The sequence below is a fragment of the Haemaphysalis longicornis genome, unplaced genomic scaffold, assembly GCF_048455015.1.
Source record: "Haemaphysalis longicornis isolate Haplotype H1 unplaced genomic scaffold, Haemaphysalis longicornis Haplotype H1 scaffold_7, whole genome shotgun sequence".
Lineage (NCBI taxonomy): Eukaryota > Metazoa > Arthropoda > Arachnida > Ixodida > Ixodidae > Haemaphysalis > Haemaphysalis longicornis.
The window spans coordinates 60,039,870-60,062,851 of NW_027526422.1; the positions used below are offsets into that span (position 1 = coordinate 60,039,870).

At 48.7% G+C, this 22,982-nt stretch overlaps 1 protein-coding gene across 1 annotated transcript in view; it reads left to right on the top strand.

Annotated features, from left to right (window-relative positions):
* Positions 1-22,982, top strand: part of Dna2 (DNA replication helicase/nuclease 2) — a 71,473-nt gene that overhangs the window by 7,250 nt on the left and 41,241 nt on the right. Inside the window, exon 4 of the mRNA XM_077677492.1 lies at positions 22,771-22,920. Within this exon, the coding sequence (XP_077533618.1) occupies positions 22,771-22,920 (150 nt within the window). The remainder of the gene's footprint in view (positions 1-22,770; positions 22,921-22,982) is intronic.

Below are 22,982 nucleotides of genomic sequence, written 5' to 3' on the forward strand. Positions count from 1 at the left end.
CAGCGGATGCTCAACTTCGTCGACGTGAAGCCGCTGCCGTACGCGAGAAGCGAGCGGCCGATGCTGAACTTCATCAGCGTGAAGCCGCTGCTGTACGCGAGAAGCGAGCAGCCGATGCTGAACTTCGTCAGCGTGAAGCCGCTGCTAAACGCCAATGCCGAGCTGCTGATCCAAGTACCGTTCGTCAGACTGAAGCCGCTGCTCAACGTAAACGGTGGGCAGCGAAGCCTGATGCCGTTCGGAAGGCCGAAGCTTCGGCTAAACGCCGTCAACGCGACCTAACGGAAACACCAAGTGAACCCCCAAGAGGCGTCGCATCTCCACAGCGTTCCCCTCGCGGGAAGGTGGGGTAATTTTTTTGAGTACTTGTGCTTGTGTTGTTTATTGCAACGCCGCCTGTGTGAAATTGCCTGATACATGTGGCGTTGCTCCTACTCTCCCGCGAAGGGGGGCTGTGGCGCCCTCTCTTGACTAGTTTCAGTATCAGCCTGACATTGATACGGACGGTAGTCAAGAGAGGGCACCGCAGCCCCTGAAAAAGCCAATAACGAGACACTGGATTGAGTTTTCAACAATTTGGGGTAATAAATGTGCAAGTTCATGTTGTTTTTATTTTATGTTGTTGTGTGCTTATTTGCAACCTAGCAACGGCAGTGTCCGTGGCAACAGCACAGTGCAAACATTTCCCACAACACTTTGCACATATGTAACGTGTGCCTCTGTGGCTCGCCGGGATAGAGAGAGAGAAAGAAACATCTTTATTTGCCTTTCTATAAAAGCTTCTGCATTGCTGGGGGGGGGGGGGGGCTGTTACCAGTCGCCTGCAAGAACTGCTTGGAGGAGGGCCTCCCAGTGCTCCTGTTCTGTCAGTCTTAATGAGGAGGTGGTCAAGTGTCTGACTGAGGGTGGGTACCGGCCAGTGCTTTTCATGCGCTCGCGGAGAGGGAGTTTGATCTGTTTTGGGGGATCCTCTGGCGGGTCGAGCCACTCTGCCCAAGTGCCAGGAGAAGGGGACAGGGAGTCTGTGTGTATGTTCCTTGTCTGTATAATCTACGCAGTCCCACATGTAGTGCTGGTTGTTAGGGCACCCGTGACCGCAGCGTGCGCTAGGGTGGCCAGGTTTATTTTCTATGTAGTGGATGATATGTGGGGTACTTAGGACACGTGCTTGAGCTCGGCGGATGCAACTTGTCTTCGATCGCGGCTAAGAGATGGGGGAATGCAATGTGTCTTGATCTGTGCGCAGCTCAACCAAAAAAAAAACCACTTTTGGTGCCTGGCTTTTCTTTCTTTGACGCGGCTGGTGTGGCAGTCGTATTCCTCCGGGAGCACAATTGGAGGCTCAGCCTCACGGAAGAGAGTTTCGCGTGCAAGTTGGTGAGCTGCCACATTCCCTGGTACTATTCCTTGATGACCTGGAATCCAGCGGAGTTCAACCGAAAGGTCTGGTGGGGAGGCTAGATGCACTTCGAGGATGTTGCGTATGTGTGTGGCTATTTCGTTGTGGCAGAAGAAGTGGATCGCATCCTGGCTTTTAGTCAGTATGAGTAGTTTCCGTCGGTCAGTGAAGTTTGTGATGGCATCTGCTATTGATAATGCTTCAACATGACCGGGATCACTAATAACCAGGAAGCGACGAGTACTTTGTTCCCAGAGTATGTGGCAGTAGCAATCTCATGGAATGGGGTGTAATTTGGGAGTCCCAGGGCAACACTAATAGGCTTGTGCAGTTGCGTTTCTAATTTGTCTGAGTGCATATCAGCCACATGTACATGATGGGAAATGATGAACGCCTTGAAAATTCATAGTTCATGCTCTTTTATTCCATGTCGCTTGCTTGAAATCCGTTTCATTATGTGCGTGGTACGATTGATCTTAGTCGAAATTTTTTTAACCCAAGTGTCTGCTTTGCCTTGTTGGTGAAGCCAAATGCCGAGCACTCGAATTTCTTCTTTCCTTGCTATGGTGGTGCCGTCTACAGTAAAATTCCGAGCAAGCGCCCCCCCTCAGCAAGGCGGAATTACCGGCAAAGTGAAGGGGGGGCGCTCTCCCGGAACGGCACCAAAATTCAAGATGGCGGCGACAATTGTTTTTACGAAAAAAAAAAAAACGCAGTGCGCGTGGTTTTAAACTTTCATTAGGAAGATGAACTTTATTACGCAAAAGATGTTACTGTTAGTTACTTTGGAAACCATTGGAAAACTTAGCAGCAAAAGAAAAAGTTTGCAGCACTCTGCTGCCTCAGTCTTCGGGTGCCACGGCTTGATCTTACTGCTGTTCGTCACTTTCGAAACCATCGAAAGGCTCCTCAGAGTCTGTAGCGAAAAACAGTTCAGCGCACTCGTCTTCCAGTCCGCCCCGGTCTTCTGGCACCACGGCTTCGATATCTGCCAGCCCGCCGTGCAGGTCGCCGTCCTCGGAGCCATCGATTGCGTTTGCAATGCCGCACCTCTTGAAGCAGCGCGCCACAAGGACCTGCTGCCGCGACGGCTTCTTAAAGTTGCCTTTTGACGTCATTTCGCCATCGCAGGAAGTTCACGGAAGTCCGGAAGGCGCTTAATGCCTCCGCAGATTCCTCGGGCGTCCTCTGGCTCTCGTTCATGGCGTGGCACATTGCAACGCCGAACCGCTGCTTCCAAACCTGCTTATGTAGTGGCTGGAAGCTACAAAGTTACCTAACTGCATGCTGTTTGCTATTTTCACAGCCTCTTCAGACAGCAGCCAGTTGCTAACGGCGTGTCCCGCGCTTCTTTCGCGCTCTAAGAACTCGAACAGCGTATCGTCCACGTACTCGCTGAACACTGGGGCGCCGTTGCTTAGCTTCCATCAAAGTTTTGCTTTTCCGAAGTTTTGCTGCAGGAGATTGTCGAAATTCTTCACCTATTCACGTATGCGCTTTCGGTCGAGCTTGAACTGTCGAGAGGTCTGGTGCACGTTTTTCCCGTGCTCTCGGTGCCATCGGATCACCTCGATTTTCTTTGCAACTGTGTAGGAATGCATGACCTACCACCGCCAAAACAAAGAAACAAATGGCGTGTAGCGTTCGGTTGAAGCAGATTGGATTGGATTCTTAGACTGGCTCCAGCAAGCCAGTGTTGCCTGCACGTGGGTTCCTGCACGTGGTGCGTGATAACTGCGTGGAGGGAGGGGGGGGGCGCTTTCTCGGAATGGCGCGGAAATTTGAAATTAGCACTGAAGTGGTGGGGGGGCGCTTGCTTGGAATTTTACGGTAGTATTAATTTGATCATATTGTGACCATGGTCAGAGCGGCTGGCTGGACCATCCTCCACGACGATGTTTCGTTCTTAGAAGGGGAGCAGCTGAGACCGTCTTTCATGTATGCAGTGACGACATCAATCGCTTCCTGCAGTTGGTGCTCCTGGTGCCCGTGGGAGTCCTGACAGCACCAAGTCAGATCATCAGCATATATGTTGAAGTGAACGTTGGCGGGCAGGTCTTTGAGGACTATGTTAAAACGAGTTGAGGAAAGGGCCTTGCGGTACTCCTTTACTTGATTTGAAAGGGCCTACCAAGTGGCCGTCTACAAGAATCTCCGTGGTTCGGTCGCTTAAAATGTTCCGTATGTAATTATGCAATCGCTCACCGCATTGGATGCTTTCAAGCTTTTCCAAGATGGCTTTATGGCTTGCATTGTCGAATGCCTTGTAGATATTGAGGCAATTGTCCTTAGTTGTGCGCTGCTAGGGGAGTCGTAAACATCGTGCTTGAGGCGGAGCATGCAGTCTTGAGTCGACATGTGCCGCCTAAATCCTGTCATGTCTTGGTGCAGTACTGAGGTGCTCTAGAATGATCATGAATGATGATATTGGGCGGAGATGCTCAAGGCAATTGGATAGTTTTCCTGGTTTTGGTGTGGGTGTCATTATTGTCTCTTTCCATTCTTTAGGACGTACGCCGGATATCCATGCTTTGTTTATGTACCAAAGTAGTTCATTTATGGCGTTTTCTGGCAAGTTTTTGATGCGTTTACACGTGATTTGGTCCTTTCCCTGGGCTGCATTTTTCTTTATTTTACTTAGGCAGTTGTCCAATTCTTGCTTGGAGAACGGTGCATTGATATCTTCCTCCAGTGATTCTTTAGGAGTGGGAATGTAATCAGAAGAGTTTCTAGCTTGTAGCTGTCACGATGTATCATTCAGTGGGACTCCTTAGCGAAGTCTTCGTCTGAAAGCCCCATGGCCATCTGGATCTTTGTTGTGTGCCTAGGTCTGGCCTGTCCCAGCAGACCACGCAAAATTTGCCGCGCTTGCTTCGTGTCCAGTGATTTGTTGATTTTGGTGTGGCAGAAATCCATCCACTGTTTCTAGGCCAGTGCATTTGCGGAGTGTACCATATCCTCTGTAATGTTTTGCACAATCTTTTTGAGTTTTTCTCTTTTATTCCTGCTGCACTTCTTATTTAGTTTCTTTTGCTTTTGCTTTGCTAGAAGGTTTAACAAGTGCCAGTCTGGAACGGCCTCCTTGAATTCATCAGGGCAAGTTGTAGTGTGCTTTTTGGGAGCCTCTAGGACCAGTTGGGTCCAGTCGCAATAAGAAAGGTTTGCTGTCTGTGTGTTTCCTATGGTCTCTCGGAATTTATCCAAGTCAGTGTGTTTTATTTTGGTTGTATTCCTCTTTGCTGTCATTCCCAGGTATAAATCCGCAAGAAGTACGCAGTGATCGCTGCCTAAAGTTTTTAAGGTGTTGCTCCATAAGATTTCTTCTTGTCCCCCTGGATTGGACATCTTAAACACTGGCAGCGCCACATTTGTCCGTGGTAAAACATCGAGTGCCTTGAATGTGACGCTGATATCTACATCCCTGCTGTTATCTGCGTCGTGGTTTGTTGGCGTAGAAAGCTTTGGAAGTGACCATTTGCCCACATATACAAGCATCAAAGGAACCTGTGGACGTCCACAAAAACTCAGGGTGCACGACACAAATTGGGAGAAGTTCAGAGATTTTCTGGAGGACAGCAGTGCCACTCTTAGCACGCACAAGAAGTTTGCTGACGCTGTTCCGAACGCGAGAGCTGCATCTGAAAGGCGCCGTTTGCTCCCCCAGGAGGCATCAGCAGTAGACATCGAGCGACTTCGGGCAGTTCGCAGGAGAGCAGAGCGGCGAGCACGAAAAACAGCGTCTCCGGATGATATTCGAGACGCTACATGGGCGCAGAAACACATCCAAAAACACATTCGTAAGCTCGCCAGACAGCGCTGGAGTCAGTTCTGCTCTCGACTGGATCCCCGCAAACCACTCGCGCGTATCTGGAAAAATGTTTCGCACCTTGAGAGCACCACCAAGCCCACTTCACCCATTCTCAGCCTTGGGTGTCTTGAGGCCTGCTGGAAGATTGCCCGGATCGTGGCGATTCTCAAACCAGGGAAACCAGCAACGGATATAGACTCGTATCAGCCAATTGCACTACTAAGTTGTATTGGCAAGGTAATGGAGAAGATGGGGCTGGAACAGCTTGTTTGGGTCCTGGAGAATTGAGACATTTATCCATTGCAAATGTCTGGATTAAGGAGAGGACGTAGTAGCGTAGACAACATCCTTTCCTTGGTGTCAGATATTACCCGGCAAAAATCAGCCGGAAACATCACTATAGCTGTATTCTCTGACATCAAAGCAGCATTCGACAGCGTCGCACATGAAGCCATCCGAAGAGAGATGACATGCATAGGGCTTCGAGGACGCATGTTCCAGTGGCTATGTGACTAGTACTTGCAAGACCGGTACGTCTACGTGGCCACCAGTGATGGCGAAACGGCCAAACATCCCGTCACGCAAGGAGTTCCTCAGGGTGGCGTCTTGAGCCCGACGCTTTTTAGCATGTCTCATATGGCTCCCAACAGTCCTGCCCAAAGATGTTAACATTTCACTCTACACAGACATCTGCATCTGGGCTTCAGTCGGGAACCGTCGAAACATTCGCGCCACCCTCCAGAAGGCAATTCTGAAGATGAGGAAATATCTCGGATGCTGTGGTCTCATATTTTCCCCTGAGAAGTGTGCTGTGATAGCATTCACGCGGCGCGATGTTTCACATTATGCACTCACCGTAGAAGGTACTCCAATACCTTATGTCAAGTCCCACAAGTTTCTCGGAGTGACGTTTGACCGCTCAATTTAATGGGCCCCACATATTTGGCGACTGAAGGAGTGACTTCTGTGTTTTGTGTGCATTCTGCATATGCTCAGTGGAAATTTGTGGGGCAGCTCTGTGTCCACCCTCTTTTGCCTATATAAAGCCCTTTTTGTCGGCCTCTTGCGTTACAGCCTGCTGGCCCTACATCAGCTATCGCCTACAAGCCTGAAGGTCATAGACTCAGTGCTGGCAAAAGCTATGCGCTCCTGCTTGGGTCTGCCTAAATGCACATCGACGGTTGGAACTCTGTGCGAAGCTCGGTGCTTTTCCGCCACAGTGCTACAACGCCAAGAGGTGCTTCGAACGTCTTTCCGCCATTTGACTCGGTGTCATACGCATCCTTTGGCAGACATCTCAGCACAGCATGTTAGACGCCTGCTTCCGGTGAAGTTTCAAAGACCTCAAAAGTCGATAGCAGCACCGTGGATACTGGCACCATGGAAAATTTGCATGACAATACCCGGAATCAGCAAAAAGTCTGCCATGCCCGTGGCCGTGCTCAAGTTCTTCACACTCGAGTATATCTCCAGTACCTTTGAAGGCTACACACATGTTTATGCAGATGGCTTGGTTTGCCCGGACTCATCCGCCATCGGCGTGTGGATCCCGTCAGCCCGGTGCACTATCGAAAGAAAACTTGGCGACGAAACATCCTCCACCGACGACTGCTACCGAACTGGCAGCTGTAAGGGCTGCACTTCACTACACCTGCGGACATCATGCCCAACAATGGGTAATATTCCTCGACTCGCACAGTGCCTTACAAGCCCTCCGAAAGCTTCACAACAACCACAGTCAGCTTGTATGTGAAATTGGCGAAATTCACATAATGGCAGTGCTCGAAAGTCATGACATCATTCTTCAGTGGCTGCCTGGTCACTCGGGCATACAAGGCAATATTAGATATGATGCAGCCGCCAGCGCAGACCACTTTATGAGCAACACAACCAAGCTTCCTTTCTCCCGAGAGGACAGCAACGCCCTTTCCTCGCAGGTGGATGGACTGCACAAATGTCGGAGTGGCAGGACCCTCACCACAGGTATCCACCGCTGCACGCTATTGACCCGCACTGTAACTTCCGCTTTCCACACAGCATCAACAAGCGGTGTGAAGGAGTGTTGCACCGACTGCGCCTGAATGTAGCGTTTACTTGGAGTTTTAAGTTCAAGATAGGTTGGGACGATTCTCCCCTGTGCTGGACTTGGGCTGTGTGTGAGACTGTAGATCACTTGCTGTGTGTCTGCCCTCGATACGCTGCTGTGCGAAAAACTGCAGCGAGCTCCCTCTCTCGTGTACGCCATGGAGGCAGTCTGGAACTTCGCCATTTTCTTGGGCCCTGGGCCAATAGTGCGACAGTACCTTAAGTACAAAAGTTCTACTCAGTTCCTACGAGACACTGAACTAGACAAATTTCTCTAGATCACAGACAGAGCAAGTGTGTCACGATATCTACTCTTTCGCACTGTGGCATTCATCGCACTGTGGCATTCATCATCACTGTGGCGTTCATCTATTTATTTTTCTTGGGTTGGTGTTGTTACTCATCTTTTTTCGCGTCGTTTACTTTTCATTTTGTTTCAGCGTTTCCATGAACAATTTTCTTTTAATTTGTATTTTTATGTTCGGACTCTGCTGCCAGCATTCACATTTTTCTTTTTTTTTAACGTCTCTTGTTTGTCTTCTTCCTGCTGTACCCCATGTCTAATATTTACCACTCATCAACGTCCCTAGCAGGGCTGACCTCACCAGTGCACATTAAAGAGCATTCTCTCTCTCTCTCTCTCTCTCTCTCTCTCTCTCTCTCTCTCTCTCTCTCTCTCTCTCTCCCTCTCACACCCTCTTGTGCCAAGTAAGGTCGGGATTAGTCCTGTACACTGTTCCCGGATCTGGTGGGCAGCATTAGGTCATTCACAAGAGTCCTTTGGTGCTGTTTCATGGCATGTTCTAAGAGCCGCCCAGGTTTTGATGTTGAGGCGTAGCGCCAGGCTACGTGCGGGCTGTTAAAATCACCTGCAATGACTACGTCTGTCTGTATGCTTCTGTAGCAACCCATGAAGCCAATTGTTGGGGCTGTCATGCGGTCCTCCCGGGAGCCAATGAGTGTTAACTTGGATTACATGGTGATCTGAAAATCCTGGATGTACTTCTACGTTGACATGCTCTTAGTTGTTGTAATGCGTTGAATCATGCTGAATGGCTGCCAGGGATTTGTGAACCAGCGTGGCACACATTCTTGGGGTGCTTTTTTCCTCCCAATTGACTTTCTTCGTCTTTTGTACGATACTCTTTTGGGAGAAGGTTTCATAACCTGAGAGTCCATATTCCCCCTGTGTTTCTTGCAGGAGCATAATTTGTGGTTTTTTCTTTAATGTATCCAAATATTTTGCCAGCAGATTCGTTTTACGCTTGAGGCGATGACAGTTCCATTGCAGTATGGTCAGGGTTGGTCTAGGGAGGGGCTGTCGTGGTACTGAGAGATCATTCGGGTGGGAACCTGGACGTGCTGTTGTCATGGGCGTAGCTCCTTGCACACTTTGCTGTGTATCGGTCACACAGTCCTGGTCACTCATCATTGGGTGAGTGACTGGCTTCTGGTGGAGATAATTCTATGGCTCATCTTTTAGGCATGATACCTATACGGGACTCAATGTCACTTGTGTTCTTTGAAGCGTTCGGAGAGCCTGGCGACTACAGTATCTATTGCGTGCAGTGCAATGGTGTCTATTGTAGTCTCAATTAGGCGACGGTGGGTTGCCTCTATAATTGCCTCGATTGTGCGTAACTGCTCCTCCTTTACAGCGTTCATTTCAGAGCGTAGTTCTTGGAGCATGGTGAAAACATTGCTTATGGGGGTGACGGGCGATCCGCTAGCAGCATCAGTTTCCATTTGAATGGGTGGCGGTACACATTGGTTGGTTTCTTAGACTGGCTCAATAATCGATAAAAGGTGCGAGTCTGTCTAGTCCTAATGCTTGCTTGTATGTTTTGGTGGGATGTGTTTTTTGTTTGTTTAGGTTCTTGCCCTGTAGGGGAGCGGAGTAAGGACGGAGTGGCTCGCTCACCTCAAATCCGGCACCAGACTCTTGCAACCAATGCGGCGCCGTCATTAGTGATGGTCTGGTGGGGGGTACCCGTATTTCCTTTGGATGCTGCACCAGTGCTCGTCTCGGCTTGTTTGAGATGGGACCCCTCGGGGGGGGTCTCACTGATTGATCAACCGCAGTTCCCTGAAAGTTACCGCTGGCTGCACCTCCTGGTGGCTGTTGCAGTTGGACACGTCATGGCAGGCGAGGTTCTTGTGCGTCAGGCTTTATGTTCCTGCGCGAAAGGCTAGGGCTTTGCCAAGAGTCCGGGGGATGCTTGAGCCATTGTCCCGAAAATTCATGAGTCTGGGCTGGTTTATCTTCTCTCTCGCGGGCGTTATTAGCGGCAACAAGGTGCTTTCGACGTGTGTTTGCCAGTCTTCTTGCATTCTCATCCGCGGCAGTTCTCACTTTGCAGTTGTGGTCTGTAGCAGGATGTTCACCTTAGCAGTGTGTCTTGCAAGAGTGGGCCACCTCCAGCCCCGGGTTGGCTGCAAAGATGCCTCTGCAGTTGGGACAGGCCACAGTAATGCCTTTTTTGGGGCATACCTGGGATTTGTGTCCGATAACCACGCAATTCAGGCATAGCATGCTTCTCGGGCGATGAGGATAGCAGTACATGGCGGTACGGTGAAATAGCACGCACTGGGCACCCTGAGGCCGTCAAATGTGACAAGAATGGTCTTGGACCGACCCATAGAAAGGGCAAACAGAATGCGGGCTTGTTCTGATTCCAGGTGTTGCCGCAACTCTTGTTCAGTTGTTTCAGCAGATTCCATGTACGACACCCTTGCAAGAGTTCTCGGGCGTGGCAGTGTAAGCCGAAAACGGATGTGGGCTGTCTTCTAGAGACGCTTGATGGCTATAATTTTATCCTTGGCGGGCTTGCGGTAGGTGTCAATCACCGTCAGGTTCTGTTTGGGGCGAGGCTTGAAGTAGGTGTCACGTCGTTCCGCCGAGTTTAGTCCCGCAGCATTCATGACGGCATTGGCGAGAACTCCGCGTGGGACAGATTATGTGTGTTCTGTCGGTTAACTTTGCGATAATTGTAGAGCTGGTGGCATCTTTCTCTTGTCTATAGGAGACTGTGACCCAGTTGTCGCCCATCTTCGTGAGGAGAGAGCCGGCGCTAGGACAGGTGTTCGAAGAAGGCAAAAGGGCTCGCGCCCTGGCCGCCACTATATGGGCAGCCCAGGATCACGTTAGGCTTAATGACGTAGATGAGGAAATGGGCCAAAAAGCGAGAAAAGGGACTTGCTGTTGCTGAATTTACGGTGTCCAGAAGTGCAGGAGGATGAAATCGGTGTTTGAATCCCAAAATTGACGGCAAGGGAAGCGTTGGCACGGAAGAAACCAATTTGCAGAGCGGCGTGAACATGCAGCAGATCGAACAAGAAGCCGAAGAAGCATCCTCACTGGGATAATAAGCATTAGCTTTAAGCATTAACTTTCCAACGTGAGAGACCAAGGTTTGATCCAGACCAGGGAAAGCGGTCTTCTTTACGGAGCCTCTGTTACGGAGCCTCTGTCGCCATGACCCTGGGCAAGCTACGACAACAACCTGGGTCCCTGAAGTGCTCCGCACTTAACTGCTTCCGCCAGTGCCCATGGTTTTATTTGTTCAAGCAGAATGAATGGCCTTGTTAGCAGCCACATCTTTTCAACCTGGAATATTCAAGGGTAAGTAAGTTCTTGCTTTTTTGTTGTCGCGTTGCCCTTTATTGAACACATGTTTGTTTCTTTCCTTGTAGCTCTACCAGTATGCTGCCCCTGGACGTCCATCTGCTTGCTGCATGGCAAGTCTCGGTATCAAACAACCAGGGCAGCTGCTACCAAAGAGCAAATGGCTGCACGGTTTTGCCATGGAAGACTGGCATAAATGCTTGCATCTGGTCAGTTGCGTATTGGTCAAAAGATAGGTGGCATGTAAGATATAATTCGAATGTTAAGGAGTGACAGTTTTTTTGGTGTACATGTAAGCATGCAAAAAAAGTGCAAAAGACTGCATGGACCCAGCAAGTCTTGTACAGAGAGTGGACAGAAGCTTGACACATGGAACAGCAATTGCCCTTTGGTGTAAATGTGTCCATCCGCGAGCTTCCTGTATAATTACATATAACAAAGAGCATAGTACCTGTTCATTTTAAAAAATTCCGCAGCTAGTTGCAGTGAACTTTGAAAGACAGCAGACACTCTGGTACAAGGTTGGCTGTGGGAAAATTGCATTTAGTATATCTAGCCTAAACTGCTTCGGGAGATCTTTTTACGAGAAATTTGGGGAACGACCGGGCTGGGACCACTATAATTTTGCCGAGTTGACCAAAAAATTTAGTGGAGCAAGATTGGAATATGTAGGTTAGGCATTATGCCCTTATAAATATTTGAATTTGTCTAAGTTAATAAATTCAAAACTAACCTAGGTTAAAATAGCCAGCGATTTTTGGTAAAACACTTGGGGAAGTGTTATAGTAAAGTCTTTTAAGTTGTTCTGGTAACATACAGAACAATTCTTGCAGATGGATTTTAGGTGTTTTTACAAAATGTTCTTTTATGTAGAAAATGATGCTGACAAGTGTTGAAGTGGTCTTCAAAATGTGGCCCGTTTGTGTTTAACTTGGCCCATCTCTCTAATGTGTGCCATCAGTGCTTTGGTTGTAAATAAGACTGCTGAGTTTTGTGTTTGTTAGTGTTCGTAATAACCTGCTTTTTACATTCCATCACCCGATCCCCTCGAAGATGTGTGCACGTGAAGCTATTGGCTCTACAGACATCTTGCTGACATGATGATAAACATGTAATAGCATTTTAGAATTTTTAGTGCAATGATGCGTTCAACTGAACTGCATCCCATTCAGTTGTGTGGAATACATTTTGCCGAGAGGCTTGTAATGTTTTACTATTTAAGTTACCTGCTATAGGGCACTTGCTGCCATTGACCAGAAAATGAAAAATAGGTCCGCAATTTACTGCAGAAACTTTGATAGGAATACGACCTTTCAGAGAATTCGCTTTTGTAGCAACTCACAGTGCAGGTGTATTACCTCTGCAGTTAAAGGCCAACCGCACCCAACTTTCGCTTCGGCCAGATTTACTTTGAACATACTGTATGTACCCCCAAAAGTAACTGGGACGTGACTGGTAGCCCCATGAAATACATTTTTAATTAGAGACGTTTAAAATAGCTTTGCTGCAGGTGGCGCTGCACCTGGCGGCGAATTATGCAAACAGCCATGAAGCGGAAGTGACATTGCAGCTGGCCCTGCACTTTTTCCTACGGCCAGCTGGAGAACCAGTCGAGGCGATCAAGCTCCGCTGGGTGCGCTTCCCTTAGGAATGCGGCGAGGGTGAAGCGTTGTGTGCAGGTTTGTTCTCGGCGGCCGACCACATGCGGCCGCTCGATTACCAGCTGGGCCAGCTGGAATATTTTTCTGTATTATTATTTGTAATCGTCGTAATGGCTGCCCTCTTCTGAATTTCAGTTTGGAGATCTCTGATTTTTGGTGGTCGTTTACGCCGTGGATATGCATATTTCAGCTGTCATGTTTTGTATCTTGCAGTTTTTTAGGCGGACTGCTATATATGGAAATAACGTTTCAAAGAAATTTTGAGTGCGGTTGGCCTTTAATTCCACGAGAGAACTGCACAGCGCCGTGAAGCATGAAGTAGTGTATCTTTTTTTCACGTGTGGAATTTAACTGTCTAAAAAAGAAATTAAAGGGCAGCATTTTCTGTGGGTCTCAAATGTGAAAATTTTTGTAAGCATGCATACAGGGACTAAGGCCACATTCTGGTAAGACATATGTGGAGGTGCCGCAGCCCTAATAAAAACTGTGATAGAATTTTTGCACTTCATTCTGCTCTTCAGTGGCATTACATATAAAAGGTAAATACATTTATGTAAAATTAATTGTGTAATCTCTTAATTGCTATTACAACCACTGCTGCAGAGTTCACACGCAAGAAATTTACAGTATTGAAAGAGCAACCTGCCTATTTATCAAACATGCCGTTTGTGGCGTGGTGTGGTGCAATTGTTATTGATGAAATTTCTGCAGGGGAAAATACTAAACTGGAATTTTTTTGTTATAAACATAACACTGAGCACTTGCATATCTGCAATGTTTTTTTTTGTGTGCTTCTGTTGGACCTTTCACCCTTAAAAATATCTTTGCTAGCATAAGTGTACCTGTACACGTAAATAAGGCTGGTGAAAACCTTTAGGCACCAAATCCGCACATTGACTACCAGCCTCTCAAATGCTCATTTGTGAAGATAGTTCCTCCCAGGCCACCATTGGAGCAGAGGAGCATGCATTTGCCTTCAGGCCCTGTGGTCAGTCACTAGAAAGCAAGATTTGAAGTCGAATTTGAGTGTTGGTTTTGGTTTTTGGGTGTTATGAATTTTTACTGCCTCTCTTTTTCACTAGTTACTATTGCTATGTGTCCCACCTTTTTAACCTATTTCTTTTTATTGCATGTTACTGTACTGCACCTGACAGTTTTATCGCATTTTGAGTCCTATTCATATTGACCGAGCAGGGCATGATGTTCTAAAAGGACTATTCTAGTGATTTCAGGCTTGGCAAAACATCTTTGATAGCTTTACTATTCAGATAGCTTTATGTGTAGTGTGTTACATCTATAAATGGAAGTCTTTAAAAAAAATTTCTGAGCGAACCGTTGCTCTGTTTGCGCAACTTTGCTCAAAGGTCACATTTTGTGGCCTATGTTGTTTAACACCGTAAACAAAGGCGGCAATTACCTGTTTGATCTGAAAATCAATAAAAGCTATTTTTGCCTATGAGAAAATGGCAGCCAATTTGAACGTGTAAGCTGATCGTGAAACGATGGCGCCACCTGGGTTATTGCAAAATAAAAGAAGCAATGGTGATTAATGGTAGAAAGGAGCCAAATAAAGCTGCAGACTATCAGAAAAACCTCTTTTGTTGATAGTTCATGATGGCCACAAATAGTTACGAAAGAGCTCATACGAATCAAAGTGTTCCCTCGGTTCGTCGTTGTCAATACCAGTCATCTGGTTTCAGATCGTCTGTCGTCTGCTGTGCCAAGTTACCCCATTTTACAAAATGAGACTCACGATTCTGTTCACGTTTGTTTTGTTCTCTTTTTTTTTTTGTTCTGTCTGTACGTGTCTGTGCTTGTAATGTGTCTTTATGAGATCATCCACTGCAGACGAAAAGGCAGCTCATTCATCTGCAATTAGTGATCCCATGAGGCCATGTCACGCACAGACACAAACGCACAGAATAACAAAAGTAAAACGAGAACAAAGCAATAAACGTGAACAAAGAATCGTAAGCCTTATTTTGGAAAGCGGGCAGCAGACGTCAGATGATCTGAAACCTGGTGACTGGTATTACTACAAGGAACCGCAGGAATACTATTTGTGGACATCATAAACTATCGACAAAAGAGGTTTTCTGATCGTCGGCAGCCTCATTTGGCTCCTTTGCACTATGAATCGGCATCTCGCGTTTCGTTTTGCATATCCCAGGTGGCGCCGTTGTTCCAAGATGAGCTTGCATGTCCAAATCGGCCGCCATTTTCCATAGCCTAGGTGAAATCTTTTATTTATTTTCAGAGTAAACAGGTAAGTGCCGTCATTGTTTCCAATGTCAAACAAATTAGGTCACAAAATGTGACCTTTGTGTGAAGTTTGAGCGCGATTGGAGCAGTGGTTCACCCAGGAAAAAAAATTTAGACTTCCATTTATCAATGTAACACTCTGCATATAAAAAAGTGGGCCCCTGATATGCCTTCTGTCTGCTTCATTACAAAAGTGGTAGCATATTGCAGTTGGGACAAGTCATATCTGTACTACACGAAATAAATGCCCGCTTGCGTAAATGTGGAAGTGTCTGGTTTCCTAAGTGTTGCAGTAGGTGTTACTTTAAGTGGCTACTCTTCCTAATAAAGATGATAGGACCTTTGCATTGGTTCATTGAGGTGCCCCACATGTTCTAAGATGTTATATCACAGCTGGCCCAATTGTTCGACTGCTGTAAGGTGGAGAAGTGGCTGTCAACATTTGCAGTACAAGTGTTTATGGGGAATGGAAGCCTTTGGCTCCAAGCCAATTTAACACCTGTCAAAAAATACCCTATTTTTGCATATAACCCAACCGCCTTGTAGTGCCCGCTAAAAAAAAAATCTCCCGCTAAAAAAAAAATCTCGTATTGAGACAGGGTTACTAGGGGCCCTTCGCAGTCTAGTTTCATGTTAGCTCCCTTTTTTGCTCACTTCCGAGACAGACCTGTGTTCACCACCTTAGCACAAACGTGCGCATCATCTTTGTGAAGTAATCTACGAAACGTAGAAGCCTTTCGTCAACCTGAGTGCTCAATGGCAACCGAGCCAAGACCACCAAAGCTGCTCCCGTGCTAGTGCCCACTGACCTAGCCTCCATAATTAACACTGACACATCCAAAATCATGCACTTCGATGATAATAGCAGCCATACTTCCCAAAAACAGGTCTCTAGACTGGCGCTGTCCAATTACGAAAATGTGGGAAGGCCTAGCTTCCCATCAAGAACCTGCTTGCAGCCCATACTGCCGCACCCACCATTGCCATTCCCATGCGTTTTAATTGTGTGCACTGTACCGCCAAGTTTTCAGTCACTGGCACGATGAGTACACGATCATGTATTGTGTCTGCCACGGAGGTGGTTTTGCCAAGTGTATCGCCAATGCTATTGCACAAACCCTAGAAACAGTCTATCTACTCATGCCTTATGTTCAATCAGTCTACAAACCAAAATCACCAAAATCTGTTGGTTGCCAACACAGCGGCAAAGACCATACGTTTATGCTCAGTGACAATGACTCAATCACCCAGCCATATAACTGAAAATTTCTCCCTATATCAAGCATCTGCTGGGCATTGTTTGTGTTGATGCTCACTGTCCAGACACTGACGTGACATTACAGTGTACTGGAAGAGAGGTGTGTCGTTCGGGGCCGATGAAAATTTCTGTTGAACTCTTGTATACTCGGTTACAACTCAAGAACAGCACCACCTCATGTAGTGTATCACTCCGCCAAAACGCCAGACCCGTGACGTCAGTGCGCACGCGTTTTGAAAGGGGTTTGCTATGAATGCATGATATCGTCTGCCTTGTCTCACGCAGTTTGTTTGTCGTCACTGGAGTTGTTTATAAGCATATTAAGTCCAAAAAATCACGGGAACGGCTCACGCCATGCTCAAAATATTCCCAGTAACGCCCTACTTGCGCCGCGCGGAGAAACATCCGGCTGCGGTGATAAGGCACAGCGGCAACTTCCGGTGCCGTTCTTAAGTTGTCACCGAGTATAGTAAGCAACGCCCCTGGCGGCTGTTGCTTACCAGTTGGTTTCAGAAGTTTTGTTTGTTAAATTAATCCTTATTTAATGCCCTAAATAGTCTTATTTCTTCATTTCTAGGTATAAAGTTTTATAAAAACCGTCAAATAACTGTTCAGTTTGATTGAAAAACTTATAGGTGGCGCTGGCTACAACAGGAGTTCTCTGGGGAATGCCTGTGCTCCATACAATTTTTTCATCGCAAAAGGGGCCCGCGCTCTCCATTGGTTTCCCCCCCCGCACGACACACCTTATCCTCTAGTACACTGTAACGACATCACCTGCCTACTGGCAAGCCAATAGCCTGCAACTTCACCGTGCTCAGGTGCAAGGCATCCACCTTCGTGATGTTTGGTTCACCTCTACGTCAAGGTGGGCCGTCTGCATACTCGTTGCTACTGGTATCGCGAAACAGAGCAATTAGGTGCATTTTAGGTTAGCAAGTGGCTGCGCCTTCGGGGACCAGCTTGACTTGCTGCTCCAAGACCGTTTCGTCTGGGGATAAACGACCCCCGCCATGCAGATGCACCTCCTGGAGCTTCCTGGCCCCTCGCTGGACGACGACGTGAAGGCAGCGCTGGCAATTGATGCTGCGGCCAAGGGTGCAGGCGAAATAGCACGTGCTATTTCACCATCGATGGAAATCGCAGTGAAAAAGATGGCGACACGGTATCACAGGTGCAGTCGTTGCGGTGGTGACCACCCCCCCATCACAGCGACAGTTCGCGCAAGCAGAGTGCTTCGTATTGGGAGAACTGGGCACATTGGTTGGGCGTGCCGAGGGGGAATGGCGAACGGGCAGAAGCAGCAGCCTAAGTAAAGCACGTTCCATGCAAGCCCACGGCCAAGGGAGCCGGCACAAGGGTAGGCTGCGGGGACGTGCGGCAGCAGCTGCGGGTTCCTCCATGGCTGGGCTCCACGTCGTGGCCAAAGACTTGACAATTTTCGACTTTTGGCACACGGGCATAGTTTAGTCATCTATGCCACCGTATATGCTGACCGTCGAAGTCTGCAGGCAATTCATTTTTATAGAGCTGGACATGGGCCAGCGTGTCAGTCATGGCAGGGAAACTCTGCAAGCGCACCTTTCCAGCATATCCATTGAGGCTTCGGGCGTAATGCTGCACAGGTACTCTGCACAGTTCACCCAGGTCGACGGTCAGGCCCAGGTCAGCGTTCGCCTTGGCGACAGGGAGGCAACCCTGCCCCTTTACCTGACCAAGGGATTGTCCCCTACACTGCTGGGTCTGAGCTGGATCCAGGCATTGAGTGTGCACATGCCGGAGTACCAGGAAGCAATACACGTGGTGAAAGATGTCCCAAGCCTCCTGACTGAGTTCGGCTCCCTGTTCCAGCCTGGGGTGGGCACATTCACCGGCACCGCGGCTAGCATCCATGTCCTGGAGGAAGCCCGGCCACGGTTATTCAAGCCTCACACGCTGCCATTTGCCCTGAAGGATGGGGCCACCCAGAAGCTGCAGTGGGTGCAGTGAGAGGAGATCCTGGTGCCAGTCAAATCATCAGAGTGGGCCGCTGCAATCGTGCCAGTCCTCATGTCAGACTGCAGTGTCAGGATCTGCGGGGACTTCAAGATTACCATCAACCTCGTCGCTATTGTAGACACCTGCTGCACCGGATTGAAGATCTCTGGTCGGTGTTGTTCGGGGGACAGAAGTTCACAAAACTCAACCTCAGAGATGCTTACCAGCAGCTGGTGCTCCAGGAGTCGTCCCGGAAGTATGTCACTATATTGACAACATTGCGGATTTTCCAGTACACACACTTACCATTCGGCGTGGCCTCAGCACCTGCCATTTTCCAGAGAGAGATGGACAACCTGTTCAGGGGAATGAGGCATGGGATGGTGTACTTGGATGATATCCTGGTGACCGGCACAGACGATGGGGACCGCCTGCAGAACCTGCACAACGTCCTGGCACAATTGCAGGACGCCGGGCTGAAGCTCAAACTAAAAGTGCATTTTCCTGGCCCCCAGTGTTGACTACCTGGTTTCACAGGCAAGTTCATGTGCTCAAGATGCCCAAACCCCAGAACAAGAAGGAGCTGCAGAGCTACCTCAGCCTCATCAACCTCTACAGGAGTTTCCTGCAGGAGCTGTAGTTGCATCTACAGTCGCGCCATCGTCTGCTTCGAGACGGACGGCAGTGGGCCTGGAAGAAGGAACAGGATGTGGCCTTCCGGCACAGCAAGGAGCTCATCACCAAGGCTCCGGTGCTGGTACACTTTGATCTGGCCAAACCTGTCGTCCTAACCGTAGATGTGTCGCCCTATGGCGTGGGAGCCGTCCTTGCACACCGGGAGAAGAATGGCCAGGAACGCCCTGTGTCATTTGCGTCCCGTTGCCTTCATACTGCAGAACAGCGGTACAGCCAGCTGGACAAGGAAGGCATGGCCTTCATATTCGGGGTCGAGCAGTTCCACCAGTACCTGTGGGGCTGGAAATTCGAGGCGGTCACTATCCACAGGCCGCTGCTGGGACTGCTGGGGCCTGACAAGGCAGTTCCAAGGCAGGCATCACCTCGGTTGGTGCGCTGGGCCTTAAGGCTTGCAGCCTACAACTACCAGCTGGTCTACCTACCCGGTAAAGGACCTGGCACCTGCTGACACCCTGAGCCAACTGCCCCTGCCGGAGGTGCCTGCTGCGGTTCCTGAGCCTGCTGAAGTGTTCATGCTAGAGCACTCATACTTGGAAGTGCTGTCCAGATCTGCGGTGTCCCAGGCGACCAGCCGAGATCCTGAGGTGGTGTAGCGAGGCGGTGTCCGAAGGGGAGGAGTTGGTGGAGAGGACGTACAGCCACAAGGCTGCTGAACTGAGCCTGCAGCAGGGCTGCCTGCTGTGCGGTTCCAGGATGGGGATTGCACAGAGCCTGCAGTCAAGGGTCTTGCAGTTGCTGCACACAGGTCATCCCGGTGTGGAAACCAAGATGGTGGCCCGGTTTCATTTTTTGGTGGCCTGGCCTGGACCAGGACACTGCTCGCATGGTGCAGAGCTGCCGAATCTGCCAGGAGAACCAGCGGACCTCGCGTCGTGTGGAGATCACCCCCTGGCCATTCCCAGAAAGACCCTGGTCCTGCCTGCACATGGATTTCGGGGGCTCCTTCAAAGGCCACTAGTTTCTGGCAGTGGTGGATGTCTTCCCGAAGTGGGTGGAGGTACTGCCAGTCATTACTCCATTGGCAGGAGCAACCGCTGCGGTGCTGCGGCAAGTCTTCACAGCCCAGGGGTTTCCAGACATCATTGTGTCCAACAACAGTCCCGCTTTCACCAGCGCAAAGTACCTGGCCTGGCGAACAAAGAACGGAATCCGCCGGATGCCACCCTTTCAGGAAGCCAGCAGGCAGGGGAGCCAACAACTACACCAGCTGCTGCCAGTGAAGCACCAAGGGCTGATGCTACTCGTGCCACTTTAGTGCCACTCGCAAGTTCGGTGCCACCTGCAAGGCAGGCCGCTACAGACCTTTCGGATGGCGCGAGAGTGGCACAGGCAGCACCCGACGCTGCCACACTCAGATCGACACCCGTGCGCAGAGGGAGTACGAGACTGTGGAGACCGCTGGACCGTTACTCACTGGGGTAACAGGCGTTAGCTTACCACCGTACCACCAGGCTTACCACCCATTGCGACGTAGGCCTGACGAACATCTCCGATGCTGCCAGGCAAGCCCGGTGTCTGCCTGACAAGCGAGGGGTGTATCGGTGGTGCAGAGCATGTACAGCGAGGCCTTGTTCCGGGGTAGGCCTATGCTTTCCTGCTGCTAGCCATTAACCCCCGCCTTGTCCCTCACCGGGGGACCGTCATCCCAATGTTGAGCTTCCCTGCCTACAGAGCTCGTCAATCCCGCGGACAAACTGTTACCGCCCATCGACCAACCATAGCAGCAGCCCACCTCTGCTTGTCTGGACTGCTTTGAATGCCTGCCTCAAACAAATGTAGAGCTGCATTTTCCTCTACATTTATGTATATAGTCCTTTGCGTTATCACTTTTATCGTGCCGTAGCTAAGCTCCATCCGGTCTTCTGAGTATATATTGAGTGTTATCAGGTTTGGGACCATAATGAATAGGAGAATTATAAACTTTCAACGAGACTAAGTTCTACTGCTCAAAAGCAGTTAAAATACACGCAAAAAATGCGGATACAGAGATGAAAGAATAACAAAAAGTAAGCGTGGCCGGGCCTCGGCCACGCTTACTAAAAGAAAGAAAGTACATGGTTGTCACCGTCATGGGTCCGTCGCACCTCACTTCCCTTGGGCGCAGTCATGGCGTGACATCTTGTAGCTGATGGTTGTGCAACGTGCTCTGAGCTCCAGTTGCCAAACACCCAACGCAGCTCTCTTGGAACGTTGCTGCCTTCTGCCGATGTCCGACGAAACCACTTGCTTGCCGGAGAGCGTGTCAGGTTTTCCTTTGTGAAGGACCTCTTGGATGTGGCCCGAATCAGGGCTCCCAGCCACTAGCGTTCCGGTCTCACTTCACAGCCATCTCCCTGTTCACCACGGGATCGCCTACTCTGCTGGCCACTGTAGCTGGCACCTTCTCATTGGCTGGCGCCTTGCCCGAGCTCATGTTCTCAGCTCGAGCGCTGACGTCAACGACCTTGGCACCACGTGCTTTCATCGTCGGCATTCGTCTTATGTTTATAGGCATGCATTGTAGTCTTGATTCCTTCTCATCACAGTGTGTGGGCTGAAACCATGACGTCAGGCTCGGGACTCCCTGTGCAGTCCGGCCCATCATTCCTTCATAATTGCATCCCTTCCAACGGCTGCCGGCAGATAACTGCTTCACCCATCCATCAATCATGTGCATCCCATTCATCACCAAGGCCACCAATAAGCTCGTGCCATTTACCTATGCTGCAAGTATGACTCCTGCTCAGACACGTTCTGAGTACTCTACCAGCCCAGCACATTGCTTTTGTTGACTCCAAGGGCAGCCTTCCCTCTTCACTCACCCTCAAGATAGCCAACATTGAAGCTGCCGAGGAGGCTATTGTGGCCATACTTCACTATCCTGACTGACTCGAATTTAGCATGTTGCCACTATGGCTCTGTGCAGGTGATGACATTTTTAGGCTTGCGTGCAACTGTCATCCCTGCAAGGTTTCACCTGCATAAAATGAGGTGATGCTTACACTGTTTACTTGCATTTACGACATATCAACCCCCTAGTTTGCACTGAGATTTCACTTCTTGGCCAGGTGCTGGGCTGTTTGCTTGTTTTTTTGAGGGTCGTGTTTTTGTCCTTGATCTTTTGGAAGAAAGAAAAAAGGATAAAGCTTGTGCAGCAGGATGTTAATGGTGTGTTCATTATTACCGCTTTTCTGTCCAGAGACTTCTCTTTGGCTTGGCGTTCTGTTACTCATTATGTTCGTACGAGCAAGAGGAAGTATAAAAGTTTTATCAAAACGAGCAAGTTTGGTGCCAGATGACAGGGTCACCAGCCCTGTTACAGGCATCCTTAGTCCGGAATGCCGTGGTCCTTACTGGCAGTCCGGACTCTAGTGATGACTTCTTGTTACGCCGCATTTCTTTTATTTTGTGCATTCTTGCGTTAGTAAGGCACCTGAAAAGTGATTTGGCAAGTGCTTAGCTGTATTGCCACAGGACAGTTTCATTGTTGATCAACCCCATGTCTCTTTTCTTTTTCACCTTGTCATGTACAATGATTACAACAAATCTGTTGCATAAATTTATCTAACCGTTATCATTTATATAGCAGTTACTTTTTCTCACCTAATATGTTGGCTTTCTATTGCCCCAAATCATGGCCAATCATTCGCAGTGGTTATTTGCTACTTTGTGAGAGCTGAGAAACTCTCGTTATGGAAGTCTTTACAAACATTGCGTTGAAACCTTTGCTAAATGCTACAGGTCCTAAGAGGTGGCTTTTTATGGTTTATTGAAAGTTTTGTATTGAAAAATGTGTAACTTTCAAGTCTATATTCAGCCAGTACCAGTACTGGTTAACAAGCTACTCTGTCATGAACCTCACTGTTTTCTGCCTCCCTTGAAGCATCTGTGTGTAAGTTGTGCTTGTGATTTCGTAGTGCAAAGAACAACAGGAAAAAAACCTCCAGATTTATAAGTTGTGCTAAATGCCGGAGTATTTTGAAAATTTTCTGTTATGACAGCACTTAATTGTCCTTGCAGCTGTTACATCGATGCCAAAGCTCCGCCCATATTTCAAAGTTTAAAGGGCACTGTGAAGGCCATTGACAAAACTACACCAGGATGTGTTCGGCTAAGCGTGGAAAAAGTAGACTCAAAGGAAGTGTTCACCTGCACTTTGAAAGGGTCTTGGTGAGTGTTTGCTGCATTTGGTTTCACTTTTGATTACAGTATTTTTTGTTCAGGTTACTCTT